This window comes from Pleurodeles waltl, chromosome 6 (assembly GCF_031143425.1).
Source record: "Pleurodeles waltl isolate 20211129_DDA chromosome 6, aPleWal1.hap1.20221129, whole genome shotgun sequence".
NCBI lineage: Eukaryota > Metazoa > Chordata > Amphibia > Caudata > Salamandridae > Pleurodeles > Pleurodeles waltl.
This window is the reverse complement of record NC_090445.1, coordinates 1,060,249,924-1,060,272,395: the sequence shown is the minus strand read 5'-3', so window position 1 is coordinate 1,060,272,395 and position 22,472 is coordinate 1,060,249,924. Positions and strand designations below refer to the sequence as shown.

General features: G+C 48.2%; 1 protein-coding gene across 2 annotated transcripts in view; it reads right to left on the bottom strand.

Moving 5' to 3' along the window:
• The window catches only part of USP48 (ubiquitin specific peptidase 48), a 774,242-nt gene that overhangs the window by 82,198 nt on the left and 669,572 nt on the right, over positions 1-22,472 (bottom strand). For both annotated transcript variants that reach the window (XM_069240019.1, XM_069240020.1), the window contains exon 23: positions 1,195-1,353. In XM_069240019.1, the coding sequence (XP_069096120.1) occupies positions 1,195-1,353 (159 nt within the window). The remainder of the gene's footprint in view (positions 1-1,194; positions 1,354-22,472) is intronic.

Below are 22,472 nucleotides of genomic sequence, written 5' to 3'. Positions count from 1 at the left end.
GTGTGCAGTGGTCTGACCGCCACTGCGAATCTGGTGTTCCTTGAGCTGCCAGACTTATGAGGCCCACTGACAGTCCCTAGTGGTGACTTGGTGAGCCTCACTTGCTTACTACCTTCTCAAGAAATCTGTGAGTCTTACAACTGACCTACTTCTTCAGAACCTCACATTATGGCCTGTGGACAAACAAAGCCTGAGAAATCTACACAGCAGTGGCTCAAGCAGTGCTAATTCTCTGGCCATCCAATCCTGAATGTGGTCCTTCCTTTTGGATGGGGGCCCTAGAGCATTTGAGGCTAGCTCCACAAAGCATGAAGAAAATCACATCCCACCTAGGCGGAACAATAGCTTAGCATGGTTGCCACAAATCATGCTCCTGTCTCCTTAGAGACCAGCTCTCGAATTCTGCACCCTGACAAAAAATGAGTAACATATATTCTGGCCAATGCATGGTTAGCCACTATGACAGTGGAAGCCTCTATTAGCCATCCTAGAATCAATTACATTACCACTGCATGAATGTCCTCAAGAAGATACAATATCAGCTTCCCCCAAAGGCTTCCAAACAAGTAGGATGCCTTGTGCACTGGTAGACAGTGCACTGGCCAATGTCACATAGCTCCAGGCATACGTATTGCACTACAGAATAGGTAGCCGTACATGTATCAAAATAAGAAATCTTGCACAGTGGTTGTCTTGATAAATACTTCATTGATCGGCAAGATGTGTTTGTACAAAGTGCTAGCTTTTCTTTTTTGTATTGAAGACAGAGCTACAGAGGAACTATACATAAAAACAATTGTGGTACAGAAGATCATTTAAGGACTGAGTAGTTACAAGTAGAACAATGATTGCTGCAGGAGTTTGAGTAGCAAGAACGCATACATATTTTAAGCATTCTTAATACCATCTAATAAAACATCTAAGACTTGAAACTATTTTTCGCACCAGCCTGCGAGGTATGTCAAATAAAAATAATTAACCAGGCTAAGTTACTCAAACACTTATAGAAACAAACTGAAATAAAATCTGCTTTTAATTTGTGACCATCACAACTGTGAAACAAGAATGGAAGATCTGCAGCTTAAAGACTGTGAAAAACACCCCAAAAACATTCTGTTGACATTTCAGAAAGATCGACTCAAGTGATGAGAGCATACAAAGCTTCTTCTTATTCAAAGGATAAAGATTTTATACCTGTATTTTCAGCTCCTTCAATGTCTGATTAGCAGATACCAAAAGTGCTTTCTCTCCTCTTACTTTCCGATGCCGCGTACTCCGTCGAATGCCTTGCTTTTGACATACTGCATAGCTTTGCTGGGACACCTTTTGCCGTTTTCCAGGTGCACCATTAGCCTATTAAAATTGTAAAAACAAAATAATTGAGTTAACGCAGAAACACAAGCAGGGGTACACCACAGTATTTAAGGTAATTTTTATTAAATACATTTGGCATTTATTCAAAACTTAAATTTCCAGGCATAAATCTTTAAACATGTTTCAAAGTTTTTCTGAAGGAGTTCTATGACCCTACATGATACCTTACCTATGATTCTAACATGGTGATTCAAACACATCAAAAAAGATTCTTCAACATAAGTTTTCCAAAAGAGCTCCACGCACCTTTTACACAAGAACTTTCCTTGAACAGTGTAATTAGGCAGGCAATGGCAACAATGTTGAGTTAAGCATTGTTAATGATCCAAACGCTACGGTTCAAGCAAGTCAAAAAAGGTTCCGAAATAGATGCATCTTTGATAGACTCAAATGTTTTAAATATTACACCACTGTCAACACTTTAGGAAATGGATCATTAAGCAATTTATTTATCAAGTATTTACAGTCTTTTTATAATTATATCAACAAATGTTTGGCAGGGGCCAGAACTGTATTGAAAGATTTCGGCCGTCCACTTTTGAAAGTGGAATAAATGAGATCATAGTTTAAGGAGCACATGGGAAACTATATATGCATAAAATAAGGAAAAGATACCCTTAGTGGAGGCATTACCAAAACTCACTTAAAACGCGGTCCCAAATCTGAAGACAAACTGTGTCCATCTTTACTCGAAAAGATAGGCTAGTATAATGTAACAAAGTTAGCTCATGCTATAGGGAGAAGAGGAGAAATTTTACTCCAACTGTTTTTCTTGACTTTCTCTCTCACTCCTGTCAAAATGACACATCCTGAGGAAACAGAGAGAAAGAGTCTGTGGCTTGTTACAATTTTCTACACCTTCTTCCCACCCAATAAAATTCCTCACCAAATAATTAGGCCACAGCAAAATTTAAATTATACTGGTATATTTCATGTAATATTGGGAATTACACTTGTGTAGAGAAAAGGGTTCTGGTTGCAGTACCCCCCACTTTTTCCCTGGGTTTTAGATGCAACTTTGACTGAAGTACACTGGGTTCCTGCTTACGAGGACCCCAGTGCCAGCATTCCTTTCTTAAAACAAGACACCTGGCCACTTGATCCTCAAGTGACCAGCCCCTTCAGCACCTCTATAAGTCCCTAGTAAATGGTACCCCTGGTACCTCGTGCATAAGTGCCAAAGACGGCCCCTCAAAGTTGCAGCACAACCTCTGCCACTCTCAGGGAGCTAGCACAAACCTTATGCAGACAGCCATTGCAGGCCATGTGACAAGGGGCCATATGTACAAACACATTTTCCCATAGACAGAATGGATAAAATCCTTTGATACATATGGCCCAAGGTGCTCTCAATATTGAAAACACAACATGGCACACACCTTGTGTGCCATGCCCCTAAAACACTTAATATTTGTAAGTCACCCCTACAGAAGGCCTTCAGCCCTGAGGCAGGGTGCATTATATTACAAGTGAGGGCATATATGCATGAGCAGTATGTCCCTACTATGTCTTTGCTGATTCTCAGACATATTAAGTGTGCAGGAAAACCATTTTAAATACACGTGCTGGACACTGGTCAATATGAGTTCCCCAGCTACATGATGGCTTCTCTGAAACCAGGGATGTTTGGTAGCAAACATTTTTGTAATAATAAACCCTCGCTGATTCCAGTGATGCATTTATTAGTAAATGCACCCAGAAGCCACCTTAGAGAAAACCCTACTAACTGCTGGTGAGCTCACTGACCGGTTCTGGCCACCCTGTCACCAACAGATAAGACTCTGATCTCCCAGGTGAGAGTCTCCGCTCTCGAGAGGTCAGAAACAAAAGCCTGTCTGGGCTGGGGTTTTATCACCCCTCCTCACAGGATGACCTGCATTCCAAGGCAGGAGCTTCAAAGAAGCCCACTGAGACTTGATATGCAGAACACGCCTTCCTAAGAGGAAGATGCCAAACCCCTGCCCCATGGCCCATCTGGCATCTGGACATACAGGAAAGTTAGCTATGCAGGAAGCGTGTTACACTTACAGACTGGGAACACCCCTAGGATGGCCAGCCTGAAGTGGACACAACTTAGGAAATTCCGCCATCTTGAGTGTCGTTAGATTTAGGAACTTTGGACAGGTTGATGCCCACTCCCCACAGGAAGTAGTCATCTAGGGGGTGTAACAACACCAAGGGTAAGTATCCATTGGCTACTACCCATCAGTCCCCGATACCAGATACTCAGATCTTCGCTGGACACAAACGAGTGGACAGGACACCTGCTGAACCCAAGAATTAAGGATCCCCGACTGACTGTGCGCCAACCCTGCAGGCCTGCCTGATGCATCCAACCCACGAGGAGCAACTGGCATGCCCTGCCGGCTCCAAGAAACTGGGAGAGTTGCCAGTGCTTTGCCAATCACCAGGAGGAACTCCCTTGGAGTAGAGGAGCTGCAGCCCTGCATCAGCAGGCACCCTAGAAAACCCTGAGAGGACCAGGTCTGCCAGAGACAGCCCTGGGCATTACCACTGCACCAGAGTCGAGCGGCCTAGCCTGTGTTGAAATGGGACAATGGTGTAAATGTGGTCCCCAGGCCGTCCAGAAAAGAAGCCCACCCTGTGCTCGTCCACAGTGGACCTCGAGGCAGAGTGTGCAGACTGTTTCTGCAGACCCCTCTGCAACCACGAGTGAACTGGAGGAAAAGACCCGATGCCCTAGAAGACACCTCCGCACCCATCTGCCCCACACCCAGGAGGTAAGAACTAAGGGTGTCCCTTGGTCTCCCCACCTCGTGAGACCTGAGCCCACTTGAGGGCTTGGTTGGACTGGACCCCCAGTCCAGGCCTGCAGAGAGTTTTTGCAGGCCCCCCTGCAACCCCAAGGAACTCCTGTGCTGGACTCGATGCCAGAAGACACCCCTGCACCTGCTCACCACAGTCCGAGGAGGAGTGGACTGAAGGTGTCCCCACATGCCTGAGGACCACATGGATTGACCCCCCTGTGGGTTACCCTGGACTGCCCTTCCAGGTCATTTCTGCAGCCACTTTGTAAACAGGACTGATCCCCATAGACTTGAATGGGACACCTGACCTGGTAACACACCTCTGCCTCTACATCAGGATGCTCCTTGAGGTGACCTGTAGGTGTGGCCTTGGACTTAGTCCCAAAACCCCCTTAAATCCAGGTGACTGGTCCTGTAAGTCACTGTACTCTACCTGGATTGCCGTCTTTGTTTTCCTCCATGGGAGAGCACTGCAGCTTCCTGAAAAATGCACTGTCTACTTTTGAAACCGATAAAAATTCATAATTCAAAAAGAACTCCTCTGATTCCTATGATCTTCGTTTCTAAATTTATATAAAAGTATGTGCCATTTTTGTATAAATTGGTGTTGGATTTCTTAATTAAGTGTGCTTCTCACTTGCTGCATGAGTGTGGGTTTTACATGCTTAGCACTAGCCTTTGATATGCCTAGTTGCTTGACCAAACTACTCAAACAAACATTTGCAATGCAATGGGTCTCGCATTTCCTCGAGTTAGTCTATTAACATTGTAAATTCTTAACTGGACTTTTCTTGCCACATAAATTAAAAATGAAAAGTAAAACAGTTGACATAAGCAAGCCAATTCAAAGTGTCAGAGCCGCCATGAGTGTAAGCGCAAAGGAGAGACACAAAAGGAAAAAGAAGGTTGCTTGCATTCAAAGGTTTGGCAAATGTGCAATTATCTATGTAACAAGGTTGATGGCCAAGGCGGTAACAAAACTACCCCAAGGAGGGACAAACGTAAAGCATTTACCAATGAAAACAAAGGATTTTTGAAAGGCAAGCCCATGAAGAAGTGATAGTGATGGGGTACGGTGACATAGTTAAAAGCCCATAGATAGATTACAACACGACAGAGCTCTTATATGCTCGACCTAGGAGAGCATTTGGGATACATCTTATTGGTACACCAGAGTTAGCTTTCTACACCCGGTTACATGAAATTACCAAACTTATGCCACTTCACCTAAATATAATTAATTGGTAGTAAGAATTTACAGCAAACGTGCCATTTGTGGTAAAAATGTACTGCATACTCATTTTTGTTGTTGTTCAATTTTCACACCAAATGCCAGATTACCATACTGAATGTTTATGCATACGTCGGCTGAAATTACAAATACTTAAGCAAAAGCCAATTATGTGAATTTCCCACACCCCTACAAATAGTCTGTCAGTATGCTAAAAGCTAACAATCTACCAAAATGAACACACCCATATAACTATTATTTAACATTTCAACAACTATCACATGGATAACAACTACACTACTTTTTCTGAAAATATCCCATTCTTTGATTAGACCTGAAAATCTGTGCCAAAGTGGCTTCAATTACAGATACTAGCATTCCCTGGAGAGGACAAGTGATCTCACTGCCGTCCACTTGTGAACAAAAAAGATGCTCATTGTGCTCTCCAAACTGCATTAAGGCCTACTTTATTGGAGGAATACATTAAGAAATATAGCTGGTGGCTTTTAACTTCACCACACCGATGTGACACACAGATTCCTGTGGAAACTAGGAGCCACTGTGATAAGCAACTGCCAAACAACCTAACTGATGCTGAGTAGTATCCAACGAGAAACCTTGGTCTAAGTTTATTTGTTTTTCCATACTACATGGTTTTGAGTTTTGCGTTGTATTGTGTAATGCTGCGATGGTATTCTCTCAACTCCCAGAAAATGATATGTTTGAGAAGGTTTTAGCGAACAGGTAACATTGGGTCCTTCCTAATCTAATCTTGCTTGGCAAATTTTTATGTATACTGACCCGGACAACCTTACTCAATTTAGATAACTAAACAGTTCAGTTTGATGATAACAACAACATCGACACGTCATTGAACCCGTCCCCACTTGAACAACAATGCTAGATTCTGAGAAAGCCTTTGACTCAGCGAACACAATCATTATGTCCCACTTTCTTCAAACCCTGGACTTTAGCCCAATACACTATGCTACAACAATACTACTGCCTGGCACGGTTAAGAACAGGGTTCCGGCCAATCCCATACCATGTACTTTATTTGGGCCTCCAAAGAATTTTCCTCTGTGGCTTTTCGGCATGAAAGTACAAGTTACTTACATTTGGTAACAAAATATCCGGTAGAGACATATTCTAGTTGCAGATTTTCCCCTAGGCCTAAGACTGGATCTGGAGATTTTTTCTTTGAGCAATACCCATGCGCGTCGGTCGACTCCACAGGCATCGTAGTTGCCGTGATGTCTGGAGTAGTACATAGATGCCGCCTCTGTGAAATGACGTCACTTCTTTTCTTCCAGCGTCACGTGCTGATCCGGAGAGAGCTACCCTGGTCTCTTTTGACAGTTCTGTTGAGTTTTTTGGTGAGTTTTTGGTGTGTCGAGATGTCCCTGAAGACCGGTTTCAAGCCGTGCGAGGACTTTCACTGCATTATGTCGGTGACGGATCCGCATCAGGTCTGTTTTTGGTGCTTGGAGCGCGACAATGACCCGAAGTCGTGCTCCGAGTGCCGGGCCATGCGCTCGAAGGCCTTGAGGGAGTGGTCCCTCAAGCTCATGGCGGCCCAGCGCTCGACTCCGCGTAGGATCCGGTCTTGCTCGAGAGGAAGGTCTTAAGACCGTTCGCGGAGCCACCACCATTCTTAATCCTCCATGTCTTCAGGCACAGGTAAGAAGAAGTCGTCGAAGCTGTCCCGTCGCCCTTCGACTTCACCCCGTCGCTCGGCTGATGCGACGCGGGAAGAGTGTCAACGCTCAGAGCCCTCTTCTGGGTACGCTCCGTGCTTCCCCGAATTCCCAGAAGACAGAGCAACCCCAGCCCAATTAAAGAAGTTTTACCAGGCCATGTGCCTCATTATGGGGCAGACCGACCCCGCTACGGCACCTTCGCCAAGGGGCTCGGACGAGTGGCCTTTGGGTACCTCGCCGGCGGCTTCGGCTCTGGCCACTGAGGTCTCTATAAGATATATTTTTCTTCAAACCGCACACTAGCCTCCCTTGTAGCAACTATTTGGGAAAGTAGACAAGGGCTGGTTCAGTACATACACATTTGTGGAATTCAGGGACCTGAAAAAAAAAGCTCCTACTTTTTGCACTTTTTGTAGTGAGAAGTTGTATTGTAAAACACTGATTATATCCTGAAGTGTAGACGTACCCATTGTGACTTGCTGTATTTCTGTCAAACAAATACTTGCTGAGATGATCATGATGCCATTTACCAATGGAAGCTCACACCGGTACATGCGGATCATTTAGCATGAGTTCACCGACTTTTTAGAACAGGAAATCAAGAGAACCTTTATTGTTTGTTACATGTGCATTTTAAGTGCGTGGAGTGTATTCTCAGGGATGTGTCCTCAAGAGGCAGTGTAACTTTGGCCAGTCTCAGCACGGCAAACCTGTTCTGTTTTTGTATTTCAGGCTGTATTTGTGGTATTTGTAAATGCAAAGACAACACAGATAGGAGTATTTAACAAAGGGTCAGGAACACTGTTAAAATGAACACAGGGCTGAAGAACTACTAAATACTGATACATCTCCTTGCATGATCCTACAGCTTCTAACGCCTTTATTGTGAATGAAAGCGGAAACAGATAATAGGACTGTAGGAAAGTACCCTCTTTTTGGCATGGTTACTCCTACTTTTTGCCTGATGTCAGTGTGTTTTTGACTGTGTTCACTGGGGGCCTGCTAACCAGGACCCTAGTGACTGTGCTCTCTTTCCCTAAAATCAGTTGTTCGTGGTTTTTACACTCCACAACTGCATACTAGTGCCCCCATGTAAGTCCCTAGTATATGGTACCCAGGGCATTGGGGCACCAGGGGTCCCCGTGGGCTTCATCATGTATTATGCCACCCATGGGAGCCTATGCAAGACCTTTCTGCAGGCTTGCCATTGAAGCCGGAGTGAAAGGGTGCATGCATCCTTTTCACTACAGGCCACTGCACCAAGTCACCCCTATGGTAGGCTCTCCTATCCCAGAGGGCAGGGTGCAGGTCCCTGTCTGTGAGGGCACCCCTGCATGAACAGAGGTGCCCCCACGAACTCCAGCTCCATTTTCCTGGACTTCATGAGTGCGGGGATGCCACTTTACACGTGTACTGGACATAGGTCACCATCTATGTCCAGCTACATATTAGTAACTCAGAAACTAGGCATGTTTGGTATCAAACATGTCCAAATTATAGCTCAATATTGTTGCCAGTATTGCTTGTATGATTCCATGCACTTAGGGGGCTCCTTACAGGACCCCAAGCATTGCTCCTACCAGCTTTCTGGGGTTTTCCGGGCAGCCCAAGCTGCTGCCACCCCTCAAATGGGGTTCTGCCCTCCTGCTGCTTGAACAGCTCAAGCCCAGGAAGGCAGAACAAAGGATTTCCTCTGGGAGAGGGAGGCAACACCCACTCCCTTTGGAAATAGGTGTTATATGGCTTGGGAAGGGTAGCTTCCTCAAGCCACTGGTATGCTTTGAAGGGCACATTTGGTGCCATCATTGCATAAATTAGTCTGCACCAGTTCAGGGACCTCCAGTCCCTAATCTGGCAGAAAACTGGACAATGGAAAGGGGAGTGACCACTTCCCTGTCCATCACCACCCCAAGGGTGGGGCCCAGAGCTCCCCCAAAGGGTCTCTTGATTCTGCCATCTTGAATCCAAGGTGGGCAGAGGCCTCTGGGAGCATCTGAGTGGCCAGGTCAGGCATGTGACGTCAGAGCTCCCTCCTGATAGGTGGTCACCTGGCTAGGTGACCAAGCCCCCTTCCAGGGCTATTTAGAGTCTCCCTTCTGGGTGGGTGTAGGAAAATGGCTCCTTGTTGCAGTTACCCTCCCACTTTTTACCTGATATTGATGCTGACTTGACTGAGAGTGTGCTGGGACCCTGGTAACCAGGCCCCAGCACCAGTGTACAACTCGTACACCATGCTATTGCAGATTGTGTGTGTTGGTGGGAGAAAATGGTAAAGTGTACATGGCAACCCTCCAGGGTGTCAGGCCCACAAACCACTGCCTGTGGCATAGGTAAACCACTCCTCTAGCAGGCCTTCCAGCCCTAAGGCAGGGTTCACTATAACACAGGTGAGGGCATAGTTGCATGAGCAATATGCCCCTACAATGTCTAAGTCCATTCTTAGACACTGTAAGTACAGTGTGGTCATATTAAGTATATGGTCTGGGAGTTTGTTAAAACGAACTCCACAGTTCCATAATGGCTACACTGAATACTGGGAAGTTTGGTACCAGACTTCTCAGAATAATAAACCCACACTGATGCCAGTGTTGGATTTATTAAAAAAATGCACACAGAAGGCATCTTTAGAGATGCCTACTGTATTTCACCCAATCCTTCAGTGCAGGACTTACTGGTCTGTGCCAGCCTGCCACTGAGAGATGTGTTTCTGACCCATCGGGTGAGAGCCTTTGTGCTCTCTGAGGACAGAAACAAAGCCTGCACTGAGTGGAGGTGCTTCACACCTCCCCCCTGCAGGGACTGTAACACCTAGCAGTGAGGCTCAAAGGCTCAGGCTTTGTGTTACAATGCCCCAGGGCACTCCAGCTAGTTGAGATGCCCGCCCCCGGACACAGCCCCCACTTTTGGTGACAAGTCTGGGGAGATAATGAGAAAAACAAGGAGGAGTCACCCCCATCAGCCAGGTAAACCCCTAAGATGAACAGGGCTGATGTGACCCCTCCCTTAGAAAATCCTCCATCTTGCTTTGGAAGATTTAGCCCAATAGGATTAGGGATGTGCCCCCCTCCCCAAGGGAGGAGGCATAAGGAGGGTGTAGCCACCCTCAGAGACAGTAGCCATTGGCTACTGCCCTCAAGCCCTTAACACCCCCCTAAATGTAGTATTTAGGTGCGACCCTGAACCCAGAAAATGAGAATTTTGAAGAACTAATAAGAAGGACTGCTGACCTGAAAACCCTGCAGAGAAGAAGGAAGACGACAACTGCTTTTGCCCCAGCCCTACCGGCCTGTCTACTGATTCAAAGAACCTGCAACAGCGACACATCCTGCGGGCCCAGCGACCTCTACCGACTCAGAGGACTGCCCTGTAATTCCAAAGGACCAAGAAACTCCCGTGGACAGCGGCTCTGTCCAAAGCAAGAAGAAGAAACCATCTTTAAAGGGAGTCTCACCTCACTCCTGAAGCGTGAGTCCCCACCACTCTGCACCACACGCCACCGGCCCGTGTCCAGAGAAACCAACACCGCAGAGAGGACCCCCAGGTGACTCCAACGACGTGTCCACCCTGAGCTGACCTCCCTGCACCGCCACCATGACGCCTGTAGAGAGAATCCAGGGGACGCCCCTGACCGCTACTGCCCGGTAACAAAGAACCCGATGCCTGGAAGAAGCACTGCACCCACAGCCCCAAGACCTGTGAGGAACCAACTACCGGTGCAGTAGTGACCAGCAGGCAGCCATCACCTTTGCTCAGTCGGGGGCTGGCCCGAGAAGCTCCCCCTGTGCCCTGCCTGCATCGTCAGAGTGCACCCCCGGGTCACTTCATTGATGTGAATTCAAAACCAGACGCCTTGTTTGCACACTGCACGAGGCCGCTCCTGTGCCGAGGAGGGTGTATTTTGTGTGCCTGTGTGTTCTCATTTATTGCCTGTGTGTGTACAACAAATGCTTAACACTAACCTCTGATAAGCCTAACTGCTGGACCACACTACCACAAATAGAGCATTAGTATTATCTATTATTGCCTCTGTCAAGCCTCTTGGGGAACCCCTGGACTCTGTGCACACTATCTCTCACTTTGAGATAGTATATACAGAGCCAGATTCCTACAGTGGGTCCTCTGATTCGGCTTTCATGATTCCAGCAGGACTCCTCTGCAACCTCTACTTTAACTTTTAGCCACTGGAACTGCGATTGGACCCTCCACAATCTGCATTCACAACGAAGACTCTGCTTGCAACACTGTTTGCACAGCTCCTTCCAGCTTCTGCAACATTTCCCTGGCTGCACATCCTCTGAGGGCGACAAGACTTCAGTCTACACAAGAATGAAGAAGAATCTCCCTGGGAGTGAAGGAGTCACTCCCCTGCATCTGCAGGCACCAACAGCAACAACGACCGGTTGCGTGGATCTCCTCTCATCCTGAGATGGTTGGATCCTGCATCATGAGTGGTGGTCTGGAGTAGTCCTGTTGGTCCTCTCTGCCAGCTGTCCAAATTTGGTGGAGGTAAGCCCCTGCTCTCCCACACAGGACACTTCCCCCATGCACTGTGCCTCCTGCAGCTACCAAGGCTTGTTGGCATCTCCTCTGAGGGATCTTCAGGCTCCGGGTAGCCCCAGCACTCACCACTCTTCCCTGCAACGCACAGCCCTCTGCATGCTTCACCTGTGGCGTAAGGCCCTTCTCCAGTTGTGCTGTGTGGGCTCCTCTGTGACTCCTGTTTCCTCGTCCAGTGGGTCTCCTGTGGGGGCTGCCTTTTCTTCTGTGGACTCTCTACCTTGCTGAGGTCCCCCCTAAGACTCCCCCTGTTGGTTAAGTCCTCCTGGACATTGCTGATCCCTGGCAGCTCCACTTTTGCTTCACCGTGACTTCTGCCTTTGCCAAGGCTTGTTGGTGGCCTTTCCACGCCACTGACTGACTGCAATCTTCCATCCGGCGTGGGACTCTCTGTTCTGGCTCCAGGGCTACATTGCAGACCCTCTTCGTCCTACCTTTACCAACTCATGCAACCACAGACTGGTGGGTAGTGGCTCCTGCCACCACCGGACACTCCTGCGACTTCTGGACTTGGCCCCCTTCTATCAAAGGCCTTCCTCTTCAGGAATCTACCACTGGTTTCTTGCAGTCTTGTCTGAGTGTTGCATTATCTTCTTTTTAGTCATTTTGGGTGGTTTGCGGAAAATCCAGTAACTTACTCCTTTCTTCCTGGTCCAGAAGGGGGTGGGGGTACTGTGGTACTTACCTTTGGGGTTTCCTAGTTCGCCACAGCTCCCCCCCTCTACACATTCCACTTACCTAGGTGGGGTCCTGCATTTGCATTCCATTTTTTTAGTATATGGTTTGGGCTCCCCCTATGGTCACTATTGCCTATTGCTAATTGCACTGATTTCTATTGCCTTTTATGCCTACCTGTGTTTACTAGTTTAGTGTGTTACTTACCTCCTATTTGAGTGTTGTGTCTCTAGTATGTTTTGGTAATTGTGTCACTAAAATAAAGTAGCTTTATTTTTGTAACACTGAGTGTTTTATGTCGTGTGTAAGAGCTGTGTGACTACAGTAGTATTGCATGAGCTTTGCATGTCTCCTAGATAAGCCTTGGCTGCTCATCCACAGCTACCTCTAGAGAGCCTGGCTTCTAGACACTGCCTAAACTACACTAATAGGTGATACCTGAACCTGGTATAAGGTGTAAGTACCTTAGGTACCCACCACACACCAGGCCAGCTTCCTACAGTGAGCTTACTAAGTCCAGCAACCTACTGACAAGAAAGGAATTGCTTTAAAAATTCTCCAGATCTAGTGTGTAGTCCGGGAAAAATCATAAGGTGAGGAATCTGCATTAGAAATCTCTAACAATTTATTTTACTATGTATGGGCTGCTTCTTCTCTCAACAGCTATACTGGGGTAGGGCCGTTATGGGAAACCATATACAAGATGTCAAGATGCATCAGTCCCATGCCCACCACTTACACCAGCTATCCTGTCACGCTACCCCACCCACAACTGAGGGAAGGATACTAGCAGACTACCTGGAACATGTATCATTACATGCACTACCATTCGGTAAGGCCTTATCTGGTAGAGACTATAGCTGGCTGCAGATTCCTTACCTTTGAATTCTCCCCAAGCATTAGACTCAATCTGGAAGATTTTCGTGTTAAGTACCCCAGCACACCAGTAAGTGACGTCTACAGGCTCTGAGTCAGTCGTCGGCATTGTGTGTGCCAGAAATGACATTGTGGGTCTTATATATTTGCCTCCCAGGTGCATCAAAAGTTTTTTTTTCAAGATTTTCCTTGCTAGAAGCACAAAGTCATGAAGAACACTGACTAATGGTGTGCCAAAACTAAGGCCCTGTAAGGGGATTCCCTGCCCCTAGAAATCAGTTTGCAAAGCAGGGAGGATGAGTACGTCGATAAGGAAACTGCAGCTACATATATTCTCTACAAGTTAAGATGCCTCAGAAGGTAAGTAACTTTCCATCTGATAGACACTGCTAGCTGCAGATTCTTTACCTTTGAATAGATACCAAAGTAATACCATCCCGGGAGGTGGGTCTGCAAACCAAGTTCAAACTAGAAAGTCCTGATGTACCAAATGTGCAAAGTGCCCGTCCTTACGTACCTGACTGTCTAGGCAGTAGTATTTTGTAAATGTGTGTAGAGATGCCCAGGTTACTCAAACTCGCATACTAACGCAGTGTTTGCAGCTGTAGCTCGGGTAGAATAAGCCTGCAAAACCTCAAGGGGTTGCGTTTTGGCCAGTGCGTAGCAGATCTTAATCTTAATGCAGAGTATGACCCATCTAGAGATGGTCTGCTTCTGCACTGTCCGATTTGTCTTTGTACCCACATACCCTACAAAGATCTGGTCATACACCTGCAACTCTTTTGTACGATCAAGGTAGAACATCAATGCACTTTTTGCGTACAGGTAGTGGAGTCACTCCTCTTCCTTAGAAGGATGTGGGGCATGCGTAAAAAGTAGGCAAGGTGATGGATTGGCCAACATGAAAGGGCATGACCACTTTTGGCAGAAAAGAGGCCCTAGAGCGAAGCACCACTCTGTCAGGATAGATAGAAAAGTAGGGTGGCTTAGTTGACAATGCCTGCAGCTCACTCACCCGCGGGCAGATTTAATAGCCACAAGGTAGGCTGTTTTCAACGCGAGAAGCCCGAGAGGGCAACTTTGGAGAGGCTCAAAAGGAGTGAACATCAAAAAAGTCGGAACCAAGAGCCCACTGGGCATTATGAATGGGGATGGAAGAAAAAGATGTATAACACTTTTGAGGGATGTATGTACAATAGGAGACTTAAAGAAGGTTAAAAGGCAACCGCAAAAAGGAAAAATAGCAGAAAAATATCCCTTTAGAGTGCCCAGAGTAGAGCCCTGCTAGGCAAGGGGCATAATGAACGAAAGGACCTCGGAGAGAGAGGCAGACAGGGGGTCAACAGACTTGTGTGTGCATGTGAACCATGCCACAAATTTCTTCCAATGGCAGGCATATATTGTTTTGGGGGAAGGGACGATTGGCTGTCAAGATTACATTACAGACTTCGGGAGAGAGGTCAAAGGCTGTCAAATGCTGCCGCTCAATTTCCATGCAAGAAGGTGGAGAGGGGATGTCGTGGGGTGCAGAACCCTCTCATGCGGCTGCAACAGAAGATCCTCCTGAAGGGGCAGTCTGATCAGAGGATCGATGGGCATGTGCAGCACCTTGGGATACCAAACTCTCCGTGCTCAGTTCAGAGCCACCAGGATTACTTGGGCCTGTTTGTTCTTAATCTTCTTGAGAACTCTGGGCAGGAGTGGTATGGGCAAAAAGGCATACAGGAGGCTTCAATGCCACCTTGAGACAAAAGGCATCTATGAGTGATTACTGCCTTGAAAACTCCAATGCCCAAAACTGCTGGCATTGCGTATTCTCTGTGGATGCCACAAAATCTAACTAAGGCTCTCCTCAATGCTGAACGAGACCTTGTGCCACCTCTAGATGGAGACACCATTTGTGATCCACAAGGCACTTTCACCTGGGTTCGCCCACTTTGGCATTCACAGAGACCGTCAGATGTTGAACCACGAGGGATATGCCCTGAAGTTGCAGCCATGTCCAGAGGCGCAGAGCTTTTTGACAAAAGGTTCATGGCCCCATCCTGCCTACTTGTTGCAGTACCACATGGCAGTGGTTTTGTCCTTAAACACCTGCACCAACTTCCCCTTGACAGAAAGAAAAAAGGCTTTCAATGCAGCCGAACCGCACAGAGCTCCAGCGTGTTGATGTGGAGTCCCATTTCCACTAGGTATCAGATGCTTCTGATCTCCACCTATCTCAGATGGCCACCCCATCCCAGGAGTGACCCATTTGTCACCGCTGTCATATCTGGTTGAGAAAGGGAGAGGGATCTTCCTCTGATCCAATTTCATTTCATCAAGCACTACTGCAGATCTTTCACAGTTCCCTCCGAGATCTGGGCCCTGTTGGAGAGATTCCCCTAATCCTGCGCCCACTGGAACATCAGGTCCCACTGCAGAGCCGGCATTTGTCATCTGGTATGCGTCACAAGCAGGACACAGGAGGCCATGAGGCCCAGCAGCCTCAGTCATTTTCACCAAAATCCAGGATAGAGGCTGAAGGATTGGTGTCATAGCCTGAATATCCTGGACTCGCCGCACATGGGGATAAGCCCGAAACTGCACTGTGTTCAGAACAGCTCTGATGAAAGGGAGCATCTGAGAGGGAGTCAGGTGTGACTTCGGCACGTTTACAGTGAACCCCAATGAAGGCAAATGGTGCACCGTAGTCTGGAGGTGGGGTAAACTCGCCTACAACAGAAGTCGTAGAGATAGGCGAAGACTGAAACAACTGATCTCTGTGGATGCGCTGGTAAGACTAAATGGGGAACAGTGAAGTGAAAGTGCTCGTGGCCCACCGTTAACCACAAGTAATGTCTGTGGGCAGGAAGGATTTGGATATGAAAATAAGCACCCTGCACGTCCAACGCTACCGTCTAGTCTACAGGGTCCAGGGCTGACAAGACCTGAGCTAAAGGTAAGCATCTAGAACCTCTCCTTCCTGAGGAATAGATTCAGAGATCGAAGGTCTAGGATGGAGGGAAGGCCCTTGTCCTTTTTGGGGACCAGAAAGTAGCATGAATAGCAACCACAGCCTACTTCTGGCACTGGTACCCTCTCTATGGCTCCTTTGGTCAAGACAGCAGTAACGTCCTCGTGGAGAAGGGACAAATGATCCCCAGTCATCCGATCGTAGGATGGTGGCATGGATGGAGGTGTAGTCTTGAAGAGGAGGAAGTAGCCTCTTTAGATTATCTGCAAAACCTACCTGTCTGAAGCGATGGATTTCCAATGGGGCAGGTAATGGTGAATCCTGCCGCCAACTGGTCCTTGGTGGGGGGAGGCATGCTAAAAGGATGGCGGACTGACCAGACTACTGGCCACCTGACCCAAGGGTCAGTCGGCCTTGTCACCGAAACAGACAAGTGCAATCAAAGGACATGCCCATCAGACAAGTCTGGTGATCCCCCAAATAGCCAGTCATCCTCAGTCAGGCGTGGGTCCTCAGGGCCATTGTCGAAGAAACCACTCTACCTAGAAAGTCAGTTGTGTCAAGTCCACAACGAGATGTGAACTCTTTCACATCCCTCCCATCGCCAAGAGTCTGAGAGAGTACAGCCCAGGCCACATAGGGGACCTGTGACAGCAATTGCACAATCATATGCCAGAGCATGTGGGAGTAACGTCCTAAAAGGACTGCAGTGTTAACAGACGGCAATGCATGGCTGATGGAACTTACCTGAGTGTCCCGAGGACTTGGAGTGGGACGACTTCAGACTCCACTACCAGTTCCAGGGTCTTTATCTCAACTGAGACCTCGACATTCACAGAGTCACGTGCTGGGACACCATCAGCTTTAGAGACCACTCCTTCAAAACATTTGGATGCATGGCCCGATACGCTGAGCATGGCTTCGGATTGTGGTTGGCTTGAATCCTGTCTTTCTAGAAGACATCCTTGATACACTAGCAGAGCAATCTCTCAAAAGGACTTGCCAAAAAGTCGAAAAAGGCCAGTCAAAAATAGCCAGAGGGGTAGGTCTCTTTGGCTCATTGCTGGCTGGCGTGGAAAGACAAGAACTGGCATCGACGCACCTCAGTAGAGCCTATATAGGACCCATGATGTCATTTTCGTCGCAGACGCCACTGGATGTGGAGCCGATTGACACCACCTACCAGCACGCAGGGGCACTGCTCAAGAAAATCTACTGGATCCAGTCTGATGCCTGAGGAAAATTCAAAGGTAAAGAATCTGCAGCTAGAAGTCTCTATCAGATCCGAGAGTGCTCATCATGAATCAGTTTGTAGAGAGGATGTGTCACAACAGTCAGCTTTGGAAATGGGGAACCAGGTTTGAGTCTCTAAGTCGGCCGAACATCCGGGATTCTTGCAAATCACTTAATCTCTCGAGCCTAACACAAATTAATGTGTCCTTGTGTAATGTGACTTGTACTTGTAGGAGGCTGCCTCGGATTATGGTGTACACCTATGATGTGGCACCCTAGTCTGAGTCCAGGCAACCCTTATTGATAGTGGATAGGTGTCCAGATAGCAAAATATCTCTGGGGGTAGCTGAGGTGAGCAGCTAAAGCTTATCCAGGAGGAATGTAAAGCACTTGCAATACCATAGAAGTCAGGCATTAACTCACTCACAAGTACGTACCACACAGTAAAAATAAAGGATTCTTTATTCCAGCACAAACTACTAGACTAGCATTGCTATATCTCCCTTTGGAAATATCTACACACAAAATAAGAAAAGCAGAAATAGCATAAAATATACAGAGCCCGATTGGGGGAGAGGGGGTGAACGATATACTAAGTAAGTGGAATGCGAAATAGTAAATTCAACCAAGGTAAGTGTGGTAGTTAGCTAGGGGTAGATGAAAACACCATAGGTAAGTACGGTAAGTGCCTCCAGCGACAAGGTGCAGAGTGGTTACCAACCTAGTTGGCCCATAGACTAACATAGGGAAGTAGTGGTTGGAATTTGTGCATTTCAGGACCCTTCCCAGTGGACCCAGAGGAAACCAACAGACAAGAGGAAGGTTGGAGAGTGTCCACACCCAAAGATACCCAGAAGACAGGAGTATCTACACCAGGGAACTTGGATGCCTAGGGGTGAAAGGATGTCGGAACCACTCACTGTACTCAATGGAAGCCTCAGATTGTCCAGCTTCTGTTGCGACCCGTGGACCAGGCCGGTGGAAACTGGGTGGGGGGAGGGGGGAAGAAGATGGGGGGCATTTCCAGATGTACAAGACCTGCAAATGAAGGGGGACAGTGTCTAGCACCCTTGAAGGTGACCAGGTAGTGCAGGTGGCAATGCCCACCCTCCTAAAGGTGAAGTTCCTGCAGGCTGGGGAAGGAAGAAGTCCAGTTGCAGGGACCAGGAGCTGCAGAAGATCCCAGGAGTCACCTACTAGCTGTTCCACGCTCGTCGCCGGTTTGCAGGAGGGTCAGTGACGAGAGAGGCCACCAACTAGCACTGGTCAATTCAAGCTGAACTGATGATGTATTTGCAGAGTTATGGAGACCAGAAAGGTCCAGGAGACTTTACCCTTAAGGGTGAGTCAGGGTGGCCTTCTGCACACAGGATGGGCCAGCAGAAGTTACTGGAGCGCCCATGAGTGACCCACAGGTGATGGACACAGGGAGTCACAATGAGGCCTCAGCAGCACAACAAAACAGAAGTCTTACGTCACAGGAGTTGCAGTACAGGGGTTGATCTTCAAGTTGCAGAGTACTGGAGTCCGGGGCTTCTTGGCATCTGAAGATCTCCTGGAGGAACAGTCAACAAGCCTCACAAGATCAACACTTGCAGTGCACAGGGGTTCCAGTTCAGTGGCGGAGCAGGGGCCCACATTCTCCCAAGGTGGTCAGAAGACAAGCAGTACTCAGAGAGGCCACAGACCCACCACCTGTCACGCAGAGTCTGTAGATGTCTGTGGGACAACAGACCCCATGAGCCAGTCGACGTGGTCTTAAGGTGCCTGTGGATGCAGGGGAGTGACTCCTTCACTCCAAGGGAGATTTCTTCGTCTTTCCAGGTGCAGAGTCCTTGTGACCCTGGAGGATGCATAGCCTTGGATGTTGTAGAATTCTTGCAGGATCTGGAGAAACAATGTTACAATGGCATCCTTCCCACCAAAAGCAGACTTGTTTTGATTCCAAAGCAGACCAGCAGGTTCCAGAAGCCAGGAGCAGAAGATGTCTTGCAGAGAGCTCCTTGTAGAGTCTTGCTCCATGAATCAGGGGATCCACCCTCGGGGAGCCCTTAACTAACTCTAAAAGGGGTTGGTCACTCTTTGAAGTTTCCCACCTATCAGAGGGGGGTAAAGGACGTCATCTACCAGGCCTAACCAGTCAGATGCTCCCAGGGGCTTCTGTCCATCCTCTTTTCAAGATGGCAGAATCAACCAACCACCTGGCAGAGCTCTAAGCACCTCCCTAGGGGAGGACCTGGACAGAGGTGGGGATGGTCGACTCCGCGGGCATTGTGGTTGTCGTGATGACGCCGAGGTCATATAGAGGCGCCACCTTGGTGCGCTGACGTCAGTTCTTTTCTTTCTGTGCCAGCCTACGCGCAGATCTGGAGAACAGCTACCCAGTTTTGACATTTTTTGACTAACTACGACATTTTGTCTAATTTGTTGCCGGTGACGGATCCGCACCTCATGTGCCTCTGGTATTTGGAGCGTGACCACGACCCGAAGTCATGCTCCGTGTGGGCCATGAACCCGAAAGCTTTGAGGAAGAGGTCCCTGATTTCACGCAGGCTGCCAGGGCTTGCAGACACAGTTTGCATGGACTGCCATGGGTGGCACAATACATGCTGCGACCCATGCAAAACCCCTGGTGTACCAATGCCCTGGCTACCTAAGTACCATATACTATTTGTAGGAAGCTGGCTCTGTATATACACTATACCAAAGTAAGGTGTAGTGCACACTTGAGTCCAGTGGATCCCCAGAGGCTTTACAGAGGTTAAAGTAGATAATAATAATGCTGGCTTCTGTGGTAGTGTAGTTGAGCAGCTAGGCTTATCAGAGGACAGTGCTAAGCATTTGTTCTACACACACAGTCAAGAAATAAGGCACACACTCAATGACTTACTCCAGGCCAATTGTTTTATGTATCAAAAATATACTTTGTTACTTTATTTCTAGAACCAAAAGAATCTTTGTTGCAGGTAAGTAAAGTTTCAAGAATGTATCACGTTCAAATGCACTTTGTTTAGAATTAACAGATAAAACTGTTTACAGGTAAGTAATACTTTTCAGTTTCGAAAGCGAACACAGTGCAATTTCTCATAGAAAGCAGTGCAGCCCTAGAGGAGGAAACGTAACACCACATTTTTGCAGGTAAATAATTGACTTACGATCCCAGTCTTTGTGGTTTAAGGTGTCTGCAGGGCAAAGTTTTGGAAGACACCAAGGGTGCACCACCAGCAAAACGGGGCCAGCCAGGTGCAGCGGTCAAAGTTGGTGTTGAGCGCCCAATGGAATCCTAGAAACACGGGCCCCTTAGAAAGAAACAGCTTGCAGGTAAGTACCTGCAACTTCAGAGCACAGACCTGCGGGGTTTAGATCAGCAACAGGGAGACCACGGGTCAGCACTAACCACTCACTCTCAGCAGCACAGGGGCGGCTACGTGCACAGTGCGAACACAGTGTAGGGCGTCCAATGCTTTTCAACGGGGGAACCCCAGGGGTCACAAAGATACTGCAGGCTTGGTCCAGGGAGTCGACTGAAGAAAATCAACAGCTGGACAGGTAAGTAGAGAGCCCTCTGGACGCTGCTGGACTGCCAGAGGAGTTCCCCAAGGCCAGGGGGGTGTGGGGGTACCTTTAGGCATTGGGAAATCTTCATAGGATCAGGTTGAGGTGGGGGGGGGGGGGGATTTAAGCTGTAGGCGTCGTCGTGTTGGTCAGGAGGGGTCAATCCAGGTTGGACTTGAGGTTGGAATCGCCTGTGGGCCTTCTCTGGACCGGTAGGCCATCTGGACACGGGCTGTGGGCATTGGGTGCAGAGTGGGCAGGACTTGCGGATCCGGGGCAGTTCTGGAGTCCTTCTTGGAGGTTTCTTTGTGGACAGGGCCGCTGTCCTCGGGACATCTTGGTCCTTGGGTAGGCGGGTAGGCAGGTAGTCCTCTGGGGGTATGTAGAGGTCACTGGTCCTGCAGGACGAGTCATCTTCTTGTAGCAGGAGTCTTGAAACTGCAGACAGGCCGGTAGAGCGGGGCCAAGTCAGTTGTCATCTGAAGTCTTCTCTGCTGGTGCGGCTCTTCAGTCCTTCTTTTCAGGTCACCAGGAATCTGAAGAGCAAGGTTCAGAAGTGCCCCTGAATAATAGATTTAAGGGTATTACAGGGGTCAGAGGGCAGTAGCCACTGGCTTCTGTCCATGAGGGTGGCTACACCCTTCCTGTGCCCATTCCCTTTGGGGGGGGGGGGGGGGGGCACATTCCTAACCCTACTGGTTCCTATCCTCCAAAACAAGATGGAGGATTCTGCAGGGAGGGGGTCACTTTAGCTCTGGACACCTTAGGGATGGTCCCAGTTGAAGAGGTCACTCCTCCTTGTTTTTCCTAATTTTCCTGGCGGACCTGTCGCCAAAAGTGGGGCTTGGTCCGTGGAGCGGGCACCTCCACTAGCTGGAGTGCCCTGTGGCAGTGCAACAAAAGGCGGGAGCTTTTGAGGATCACGCCAAGTGTTGCTGTTCCTGCAGGGGGGGAGGTGTGAAGCACCTCCCACCAGAGTAGACTTTGTTCCTGATCCAAGAGAGCAAACCAAGAGAGCACAAAGGCTGTCACCCCATGGAGTCAGAAACCTGTCTGGCACAGACCGGTCAGCCCTACACTAGAGGATTGGGTGAAATACATGGGGCAGCTTTAAAATGGTCTCTGTGTGCATTACACAATAAATCCAACACTGGCATCAGTATGGGTTTATTGAGCTGAGAAGTTTGATAAACTTCCCAGTCTTCAGTGAAGCCATTATGGGGCTGTGGAGTTCGTAATGACAAAACTCCCAGCCCATGTACCCAATATAGCCACACTGCACTTACAATGTCTAAGGATGGGCTTAGACACTGTAGGGGCGTATTGCTCATTCAGCTATGCTCTCCCCTGTGGTATAGTGCACCCTGCCTTAGGGCTGTAAGGCCTGCTAGAGGGCTAACTTACCTATGCCACAGGCAGTGGTTTGTGGGAATGGCACCCAGAGAGGGGTGCCATGTCGACTTTACCTTTTTCTCCCCACCAGCACACACCAGCTGCAATTGAAGTGTGCATCTGTTAGGTGAAGGGTCCTTTAGGGTGGGATAATT